This window comes from Stylophora pistillata, chromosome 13, assembly GCF_964205215.1.
Source record: "Stylophora pistillata chromosome 13, jaStyPist1.2, whole genome shotgun sequence".
Taxonomy (NCBI): Eukaryota; Metazoa; Cnidaria; class Anthozoa; order Scleractinia; family Pocilloporidae; genus Stylophora; species Stylophora pistillata.
In genome coordinates this window covers 18,440,806-18,452,074 of record NC_142531.1, presented here as the reverse complement: position 1 = coordinate 18,452,074, position 11,269 = coordinate 18,440,806, and the positions used below count along the sequence as shown (strand labels likewise).

General features: G+C 39.1%; 1 protein-coding gene across 1 annotated transcript; it reads left to right on the top strand.

Annotated features, from left to right (window-relative positions):
* The first annotated feature begins 1,729 nt into the window (after nucleotides 1-1,729).
* Nucleotides 1,730-11,004, top strand: LOC111333525 (somatomedin-B and thrombospondin type-1 domain-containing protein). Its single transcript, XM_022939115.2, has 4 exons — nucleotides 1,730-2,273; nucleotides 7,754-7,936; nucleotides 8,244-8,355; nucleotides 9,371-11,004. The coding sequence occupies exons 1-4, from the start codon at nucleotides 1,985-1,987 to the stop codon at nucleotides 9,648-9,650; spliced, it is 864 nt and encodes a 287-aa protein (XP_022794850.1). The 5' UTR covers nucleotides 1,730-1,984; the 3' UTR covers nucleotides 9,651-11,004.
* The last annotated feature ends 265 nt before the right edge of the window (nucleotides 11,005-11,269 follow it).

The following is an 11,269-nucleotide window of genomic DNA, read 5'->3' as shown; positions in this document are numbered from 1 at the left end:
ATTACAAGAAACGCGTGAGGGGTTTTGTGGCCATCACAAAACTGGAAAACCTACCAAAACGGATTTTCATAAAAACCGCGACACCACCGAGAAAAAGGTGATCAGTCGACCGAGGTGATTGATTAGATCTAGAAGACGATCGAAAATCCGCGTTTTATAAAAAGGGAATAACAGAAAGCCGCAACGGATACCAAACAGAAAAATTGTAGATCTAGAGTACACCAAAAAAACCCAAAGTCTATGTCACACATGACCAAAACCGGAAAAACGTAGCAACTTTACACCCCCTCACTCTGTTGTGAAGTGAACCTTGTTCTTTAATGCGCAACTGAACTTTTTTCTTTCTGTTAATTTATCTTTGCGATCTATTATCTCGTTAATTATGTTATTGACTATTTGAGAACTTTCTCGCGGGATGAAACAAAACAAAACGACCTTTGTTTTTTCTATTTTTAGTAATTTCCCCAATTGACTTTAGCTCTGCTTATCTTACAGAATCAAAGAAGACACTCGCTACATCAGAATTCAGGCTCTGAGCCAATGCTTGGGCCGAGACACTTTGAAGTTATTGTCTAATAAGGAGGATAAGTAAAATCAGGGTTTGCCATCATTGTTTGGAAACGAAATTTTTGTTCCACTATACATCCGATTTTTTTGTTTTGTCCTAACATAGACTTTGTGAGAAAAAAAGAATATTACGAGAAACTTTATAAGTTGTCCAACAGTAATATTATGTGGCTCGAATGAAACCCAAAGCTCCTTTTCAGGCAGGGTTCTTAGAACCCATTAAATTTTTTCTAACTGCCGTCATTTGGCTTAGCTTTGTAGTGCCCAACTAGTGTCTGGAAGGCTCGGGTACAAATTAGATCGAGGCCTGTATTTTTTCAGGCTTCTTTCAACAGTAGATTTTATAGACTTCACTCGCACTTCACTCGCACTTCAACTACAGTTTTACTTTCGAGACAATCGCATATATTTCGGCATTAAAAGCTGCAAAGAATCATATTAACACATCCCTCCTTCTGACAGACTGCCCACAAAAGTTTCTTGCCTCCCTTGGGAGTAAAAAACTGACCCTTTTATGAGGTGTGTGACGAAAAAGTAATCAAACGTGATGACAATGATGAACTGATGAAATGGCAATGAACTTTGTTGCAACGACGATGAAAAGGAAAACTCACTTAGCTTAAACAATTTAAAATGCTCACGACCAGCAAATGTGCGTAAAGTCATTTGTGAAAAGTGGTTAAAAGCTGTGATTTCTCGTCTAGATTTGTGCTATTGTGGAATTTTGTGCTCGAGAACACTTAATTGATCTTTAGGAATCGCCCCTTTTATCACGGTCTCATTGTTAAGTGAATTTTCAATACAAAAACTTGTAGATTACGTTTCGTCAGTCGTAAATAACTTTATTTTGTTGTAAAACAATACTTGATACATCCTAGAGAGTGGACCCCTACAGAAATACACTTCCCCCAGCCTTGCGGTTTGTTCGAGAAGCCGATTTGTAACACGCTATTCTGGGTAGATCTTAACTTAGCGACTAAGTACTCAAAATGCCGGCCTTTTGAAACCGCTTTACGACAAGCTGTACAAAGAGGCTTCATAGAGCGCGGACATTGCCAAGATTCCTCCATTTCCCGCTTAATTTTAAGCACCCCGTAGTTTGTTGAAAAAACAGAGTGACGTGCTTAACATAAAGCTTTGTGTCTTTGCGATCTGTCAGCCACTTTTAGCGTGCTGTCAAACCCACGGCGTGTACACAAGTCTTTTTGTGTGCCCAAAAAAGCCTTCTGTCACCGTGAAATATTTTTTATCCTAGCACTTTGACACGCTGCCAAGGAAAAAGGGGCAAACATTTGAAACTTCCGGCGTAACACCTCGGGTCATCCCCTGATTTTACGCATTTCGTGGTAAATAAGACGGCTATTGAGATTTTTTCCAGACGTCCGGCTCGAGCGAGAGTAACAACACGTTTTGAGCAATGGATTGCACGAAACGTCAGGGTTTGATGCTCATTTTGGTCCTTAGTTTTTCGTTATGTTCTTTAGCCGACGGAGCTTGCGTTCAGGAAGAAAGCGGAGGTCCCGTTCATTGCTGTGATCAAAGAGATCATGGCGGTCCTCTTCACTGCTGCGGCGGTAGAAACAGCAGTTGTGGCATGGAGGACTATGTTCATAACACTATTTGCTACTGCGACGAATTCTGTGAATCGGCCAGGGACTGTTGTCCTGATTTTGAAAGTGTAAAGAGACCATGTGGCTGGGGAAATGGTGAGTTGCTAGAATTCTCGCTTTGTTATGAGGATGAAGGTCATCTTAAAGTAATGTAAGTAGAATTAAGTAGGGTCTTGTTACAATTTAGTCTAGCTATGGTTGAGTTTCCACTCACCAAAGCCTTGTGATAAATCCAAAGTATCATTTTTAAACTCAAAACGCGCCAATGCATTTTGTTTATCTTCTTCTCTTTTATAATGGTTTTCTTAATTTGAGTGGGTGCATTATGTGTAGTCAAACTTGGCCGCGAGTCACTATTGTCACATGATCGATAAAATCTGAGCACTTATGGACAATGTTTAGGGAGATAAAAAGAAGGAGAACAGTTACATAGACAAATCAAATAAGTTCTAAGTATTTTATTTATATAATGAGCCTTGAATCAAATTAAGCCCTGAGGGTTTGTTTAATCAGTGATGCAGAGAAGAAGCTTTCTACCTCATGCATGGAAAACGTGTTTTTCTGGTAAAACCCGGAATCTATTGTGATAATATCTGACTTCTCGAGTACACGCGAATAGGCATGAACACGGCTGCATGTTCAAAATCACTACACTCGCGTGTTATCAGCACCCCTGAACAATAACGTGAAAGAATGGGGTTATAAATATCAGCAAATACTCTGAGTCTTCGTATCTACGATGTAACTTTCAACTTTCTTCAAGGGCAACTCGATTTTGTCGTGAATACCGGGTGGACTTAATTTTGAAGGATATTCCTCAATCCGTTAAAACTAGTTCCCTCGCCGATCTGTTTAGATAAGTTACTTCTGAAAAATAGTCCTGTGGAATCAAACGCCGCAAATTGAATTCTTCTCTTCATGCAGTTAAATGAAGAACTCTTACTAGCCACGGGCAAATTCTTATTCTCCACATCAGTTCTGAACACTCGAAGCGACCAACTTCAAATCATCAAACGCGTCACTTCTTTTGGTTTAAGTCGAAAAGTTAGAACAACTAGACTTAAATCTCTTCTTTTTTTGTTTTGCTTCTTGAACAGAAAATCCCAAAATTCTTCTCAGGAGATATTTCATTTATCTCGAACGGCAAAAATGTGTTCCCGCAAAACGTAAAAATCGGCAATGAGTAGAAAGAAGCTCTCGCAAAATTTTTAGGTTGGACGGTGGGCCAATTACAGTTCCCGGCGGACGAATATCTTGTTAACTTGCAACATCGAGATTAATTTGATATCATAAACTGAGCAATCGTAATGTATATCTCTCCATACATGGGTTAGTGTCCAGTCGCAGTCAAAACATGTACCTCTAACGATATTTACAATTAGTCTGGCAAATGACCCTATTACCGGGCAAACACTCGAACAACAACAAAGAAACATTACTGGAATTAGACTGTAAAAAAATGGAAAAAAAAAAAACACAAACGGAAACTTGTTGAATTTGTTGTATCAGCTTGTACACCAAGAATATTTCCAAAACTAGACGATTGATATTGTAAGCTCATTCACGGGCCTGACCTTGTCGCGGTCAAACCTCAAAGTATTCTTCAAATTTATTGGCAGTAGATAGATCTAAAAAGGCCAGGAATTTTTTTTCTGCGGAGGAACTCTCAACATTTTCTAGAATTAGAAACTCTTACCTCTCCATTGTTCTTTCATTAATCTTTCTTTATCAACTTGTATTTAGCTGCAAAAACCTATTAGACTTAAAGCCGTGCTCCTCAAGATATATCGAGGGGGTTCTTTCGGTCTTCGGTTTATGAAAATTAATCCTGTTATCATTGAATGGACAAACACTCTGAGAAAAGACAGTTGAGGAGTACATAACGAGCTTTTTAGAATAGTTTCACTCGCTACATGAACATAGTTAACGCGCTACTGATTGACACTGAAATATTTTTGCATGCGTCGGTTTATTGAGCCAGACCAACAATACGATTATTGTCGCATCCCTTTTCTTGTCTCCTTTTGAGTTTGTGATGTCTTCCACCCAATTTAGTCTTTAACTATCAATCTTAGTAGTTTACATGCGCCATAATTTTTATACCCCTAACTAAGTGGTATTAGACCGGATTACTTTATACTTATTGTAGAAAAGCCCATAAACTGGCTTAAATAATTAGATACAGTCGTCGACTTTTCTAGCAATCTTGCCCTTTCATCTTTAGATTTCGTTCGGCATACAATCTTTATGGGTAAATATCAAATTGCGGATTTAATTCTTGGAGATGTTTACCTTCCCAGCTGATTTTGGTCTCCAAGATACGTCACAGTTTCGTGCCTGGAAAGGATATCATAAAGTCCGAACTAAGGAGTATGCCTTCTCCATCAATGTTGTCTACTAAATATGGTTTCCTGCTTGAAAATTGTCCTATTTTTCGAAATCAAGACACTAATGGCTCTATAAATAGTAAATGTCCGGCCCTAAATTTACCCCTGCCCCCCTCCCCAATCTGACTTAACCCCCGCCCCCCACCCTCCCCTCCGTCTCAAATTGTCAGTCTTGCCAGCTTTCTCATGCTATCACCCCGCGTCTGTGACTTAACTTCTGTTTGCATGTTTTCCTCAATTGTATGATTATCCCAACCATTTCCTGCTTCAATTTGTCCAAGCCACAAGAGGAACATTCAATCTTCTTAGCCTTAAATTAACTCTCGCGAAGTGAATATGCCATGAATTCAACGCGAATTACTTCCTATCTTAGACTTCTTCCAGGGGCAGATCTTCTTTCTTTGATCGTCATTCTTTTGCAGAAAAGCTAACGAAAAATGCAAAGTCCATATTTAAACTGTCGAGATATGAAGTCGCGCGATTTTCATTCAACTTAATACTAACCGAGCAGTTTTTCACAAAGATTTATATCAGGAAAAGAAATTCCTCCCTTTACCAGATGAAATTGTCTTTAAATCAAGAAATTCAGTAGAATGGAAAAACTATGACAAGTGAACTCCCTAAGAAAACGTCTTCTTTTTCTGCGTTTCCTCGCGCAACTCACGCCTGATAAGTACACGGAGGGAACTTTCCCAATGACGAGCTGCTGATCCAAAACTGGACACACAGCAAAACTGAAAACATTTAGCTCTAAGGGCTTTTTGTTCATGTCAACTAAATATTTTATTTCTACTGACGAGTACTTCGAACCTCGCAGTGCATGAGATATCTTTGATGATTCTTTGCGTAATGCCACAAGATACATCGGCAAAGTAAAACTTCCGTACCCCTCCCTTCAAATCTGTCCGACACCCCACCCCTTCCCCCAGAAATACGCGGGTTAATTCTATTTAAGGTGGCGACATGCTTCGGATTAATTTGTAAAAGTGGACTTAAAATCTAATCTGGTAATTACCTTAACCTTAGCAGATGTGTGGTATCGATGAAGACCCAAGGCATGTTAACATAGGAAGTTATAGAAATTCTCGATAACCTGTCATTTCTTTGAAGGTGTTTATGATTTCGCTGTTCATTGTCTTTTCCCATCTGCAACGCTCAAAACACCGCAAATCTTCTTTCACGAAATGATCGGAATTATGTTTCATTCCGGAGTGATTTGAGCGTGGCAAGTGTAAATAATCCTTCAATGACTGACATGAATTCCTGCTCTGCTTTCATCAACCGCAACTCAAAATATCTGCATAGTTGTTTGCGGGCTTCTCCAACCACAAAAAAAAAAAAAAAAAAAAAATCGCTATTGCATGCTATCATAGGAAAATTCCCGACAGTCTTAATTAAATCTGTTAGGAGTAAATATGTCCGTAATTAATGCCAAGTGCCTTAATAAGCTTCTTCTTTTTAAATACCCCTGAGCTACTTAAGACTCTTCTCGAGTGCGGGAATGATTAATTCCTCAGCACTATTGTACCGCCCCAAGATCTCTTTAACAATTCTCCAAACTGTCTGCTATATAATTCTCCTGATATTAGTTCCAAGAATTTAGAGTTGGATCAGTTAATAGATTGTATTCCTTTTTTTTTTGATATTTTTCTTTATTCTCATCACTTGTCTGCTTGATATTGCATTGATGCTGCAAGGAGAAATTCTGTCTTGATCACTTGCAGGAGTTAAAGGGCTAAAATTGACCATTTTTCTCTCCACAGTCCTAATCCTAGGGTCTACCAATAAATCTTTGCATTCCTAGTTTATTTCCGGTTCTGGTCCGGATCAATTCTGCTTTTGGCCTTGTAATGATTTATTTTAGGAATGGATTTGGCCATTATCTTGTGTATCTTAATGACGGATTTATTGGAATGAGAGAAGTCTGAGTATGGTTTTATGGGTATTTTAAGTTCAATGGAACCGTGATTTGTGCTCTTCGACTGGAACTTGTTGTTTCTTGCGGCTCGTGATAAAGAAAGTCGCTTGAATTAATCTTAATATGAACTCCTTTATCGTTGTAGACGTAAGGTCCAATCACTTTATTTAATCACGGAATCCTTATCACTAAAAGAAAAGTGGTCTTCAAAAGAGCCGTGCTTATTAACCCTAAACATGTAGTACCTAATATTTTACAACTATGACTTAAAAACTACAATCTATTAAGAAGAAATCTTAAATTAAGTTATTAATATTATACAATAGAAGAATAAAAGCTATTTAAGATAGTGGCCTGCTTAGCTTCAACTGACAGACTGTTCCATGCTGCTGCAGCCCTATAACGAAAACTCATTTTGAGGGCCTCAGTATTCGGCCGCGGAATAAACAAGTTATGTTGGGCGCCCCGTAAATTATGCCTGTGGATGGTATTTACGCTGGTGAATTTGTCAGACAGGTATTCGGGTACAAGGTTATTAGCAGCAGTTTTAAACATTAAAGATTTCAATTGTTTTGCACGTCTGTCAGTGAGGCTTTCCTATTTGAGGGCACGAAGAATCTGGGTAGATCTGACATCCCAACCAGACCCTGTTATTATACGTGCCGCCCTGTTTTGTAGTTTCTCCAATTTTTGACTGAGGCCATTTCCTATACATCCCCACACAGCGCTGCAATAGTTGAAGTGTGGAAGAACCAGTGACTTATAAATTGTGACTAGGGTACCTTGGGGACATATCGGTCTTAGCCTCCTAAGGGCAGCAATTACTTTAGCCGAATTTTACTGGCGACCTTGGAGATATGGGCTTCCCATGAGAGTGCTTGATCCACTCCAAGGTTTGAAATTGGAGAATATCACTTGGTTCATATCCTGGGATATTCCTCAGTTTTAGCTGGGGTATAGTCGATCTCGTGATGCGTTAAGACGAGCGAGCAAAGTTATTTGATCCTTGTCATGGTTATGGTGATATTCGTTATCTTTAGCGTCACTGTCATCCGTTACCGTTATCGTGATTGTTACTATAACCTCGTTCTTAAATTAATTCTAGTTTGTTTTTAAACACAATCAGGGGGCGCTATGAAATACGATAGACTTCGTGCTTCGAAGGGGAGGTAGCAAGTAACAGAAAAAAGGCACTGGAAAGGGAAAATTGATAGTAAAAACCTGTATTTTGATCAACCGTCGTCAGTAGTTCCCTTCAATTTTCTTAACAGTGAAACGAGATTGCGTAGTTTCTACATGGTCTGATTGGGGTCCCTGTAATCCGCGGTGCGGCTTAGGCGTCAGACAAAGGACCCGGACTGTGGCATTCCGACCAATTAACGGTGGAAAAGAATGTCCCCCGCTCATAGAAAATAGTGGATGTTTTAGACAACTTTGTGGAGGCAGAGAATTAGGTAAGCTATTGATTAAGGAAGCTTCTGGAATTTTTCTTATCTCTTTTTTTTTTTTTTTTCAAGTGCTTTCTTGCGCTTGGAAGACATAAAGATTAGCTCAAAATAGACAAGGCACAGTTAGATTGTGGAACATCTTTATCTGCTAACTGTAAGCCATAGTTTTAGACTCAACACAAAAATCGCGAAGAATGCTCTAAAGTCCAATTCACAAACAGAACCGGAGTTTGCAGGCAATGAGAATGTAAGGAAGAACGGGAGAAAAACAGGACAATTGTACGTGATACTCAATGATTATTTTCATTTTTAGGTTTTGCAAGAATTTTACCGCATAAGTTCAAGAAAGATCGCGCTCCTTCAGTGTGGGACAAAATCCTACCAGCGCCCAAGGAAGAAGTGAAGACGACGAAGGCACCAAAGAGGTAGTAAGAGTTCTGTTCGTTCTACCTGCAAAGTGTTTTTGCCAGTGCCTCGATCTTGTTGCTCTGCCCGTCATAGCTTGCAATTTGGTAATTGGTTTTCCTTTTTACAACTCTTAGATTCAATTTAAAATAAAACTGGTTCTAATAAGACACAATTTGAAGAAACTGTGATTGCAATGCCTGCTATTACCGGCTGTTAATGGTAGTGGTTTCAAGCTGTCACGTAACTGCATAATGTTTCCATGGAATCATCTGGGATAGAAAATATTTTCCATTCCGGCCTAGCTTTCGTAGCCTACAGAACAGGTGTAATATCTTTTTTTTGCAGTTTTTGAGCGGACGGAGGCAACTAAGAGGCAAGCGCGAAAAAGTGCGAATCACTCGCGCCGGACGAGCGCAAAAAAAGCTCTTTTGTGCTCATACCCTTCCACGTGACTCGAAATTCGCCCTCGCCTCGCGCTTGCCTACGCTCTCCTTTAAACAAACAAACAAACAAACAAAAAACAAAACAAAACAAAATAGATCAATAAAAATAATAACATTTACACCTGTTCTGCAGGCTAAACTTCAGCCATATTTCTATTTGGTCTATGTTGGGGCATTAATGAGGTGTGATATATTGGTAGAAAGCTAGACCTTACCTCATTCTCTAGGGCACCTCACATACACCTACACTCCCCTCTATGTCATATTTCTTAGCCTTTCTTGTTCATTTGATTTGTCTACTACTACATCACACCTGAGTACCAACCGAAATTTAGAGACAGCAGTATAGTATATACCAAAAATATTTTCTATCCCTGATGACGCCGTGGATCGGCGAAAGCTTGGAAGCTTATTTTTTATACAGTAGCTAAAGGCCTCACTTGAAACCATTACACTATCAACAATATTACAATGTTACTGAAAGACAAAATGTAACGGTTACTGTTAATACGTTGCTGTACTGCTTATCTTCATACCATGTTATATTGTTTTGAAAATCTAACAAAGCTATTGTTTGTTCATCGTGCAGGCCAAGCTATTGTATAAATTACAAGGTTTACTACAAGCACCCGCACTGTAAAAACACCTGGGCAGACAAGCTTGATCCACTAAAGCCGATCTGTGTTGAGTGTCAACACGACGCCATGAACAAGCACGGAAAGTGTAAGGGCCAAGGCCTTTTTGGGGATGTGACTTTGTGGGAAGCAGTCGACCTCAAAAGCTGTTACGGTGGCTGGCTAAAGATTGGGCCAAAGATTCCCAACTGTACATGCGAAAATGAACAATTCAACAATTTTATATTTATATAATAGCATTGGCAGTGTTTAGCTCATATAACCAACAGCTAGCTTAATAAGGTCAACCAAGATGACATCACCCCGAGCTCACAGTTGGGATACCGCTGATACATAGAACATTCGATTTTTGTTTCAGTCTGCTACGACAGTTTCTTTTGATGCCAGTACAAGGCCCATCATTGAATAAAACGGCATTCATTGTAATCTTGTTTCCGGAGTCGCGATCCTTTCAGTCAGGGCCATGTCTGGCAAAAATTGGTCAACCAATCAGAAGTTAGAGAAAATTGTTTCCCAGTGGGCTTTTCAGGGCTGATCTGTGCCGCTGATTTGAAAGGATCGCGGCTCTGAAAGCGAGACTGCATTCACCGCGCTAATTTTTTACACGAAGTCGATTTGCTCTTTAATTAATGGACATTCCCTGGACATTTTCTAAATCTTTTTCTCTTAGATGGGTTATTCTTGTAACGGACGTTAAGGGAAAAATCGAGAATTGTGCAAAATCGTCAACTTATTCCACTTTCAGTTGTCTTCAGATCTTGGCCAGTTTTCCTAGTTATGAAATTCATGAATTTAGCGGGCAGATTGATAGTATATTTTAGTTAAAGTATTTTTTTTAATATACTCTTTAACATAAAGAAGCGCTGGCAGCATCTTAGCGTTGAATCTTATATAGCTAAGCATCAATTACCCCCGTAAACTGCTAGACACAGTTCCCCCTAAAACCTTTTTATTTTCCCGATTCATAATAACAGGATCAAAGGATTTTTAATGAGCGTCGAAAGTAATCTGGTTTACTTAACTTTTCACGGTGATAAGTCCAGAAAACTCGCGGTTCTGATTACTTTGGCGCTCAAAACTAAATTAACGCAACGGTGATTCGTTGACGCGCGTTTTCCCGCGCATCCAGTTGTTTTGAGTTCTCATTGGCTCCTTGTGATAATTTCCTTCCTTCTGATTGGCTGAACTTTGATTTTTGTTTACTCAAACCCTCAGTTAAACTCTAACATCAGTGTACATATTGTCTATACTCTGCTCTATACAATTCCTATGGTAGTTACAAACAATGATGAGCTAGAGCTTCTTGGTTGGCGAACAATTCCTTTATTCTCATGACTTTAAAGTTTAATTTGGGGGTTACTATAAGAAGGAATAAGATTTAAGCTGAGAGACTATAGTGGTTTATAGTTAAGAGGTGGCAAGTGGTTTACAGGCTTAAAATGAGTTAGTCGAACTGGGTTTAACTGTAGTTTGAGTGACGCATGCAGATTGCTCAATTAATTTTATTGTGAGTCATTTCGCTGTTACTGTGAGTAAAGATACAATTTCAATAAAGAGAAGAATTGAAATAACAGCATTTTTCATTTTCGATAGGATAACTTTTATGCGCACGAGAATACATAGGAACGTTACGTGAAACGCTTTAAAAAAAAAGCGGTGAAGGTGATTTACCGAGGTGAACGAACATTTCGCAAGTCTATTTTTCAAATCAATGATTTTTGGTCCTTGGAGAAACAAATCTTTCCTGCTCGAGATGACAGCAATTTCTGTTGGAAACCATTCGAGCAGGAGAACACTATCGTGAAAAGGAAACGCACTACTGTATTTTAATTGTTTTACTTTGTCGAGTTAGA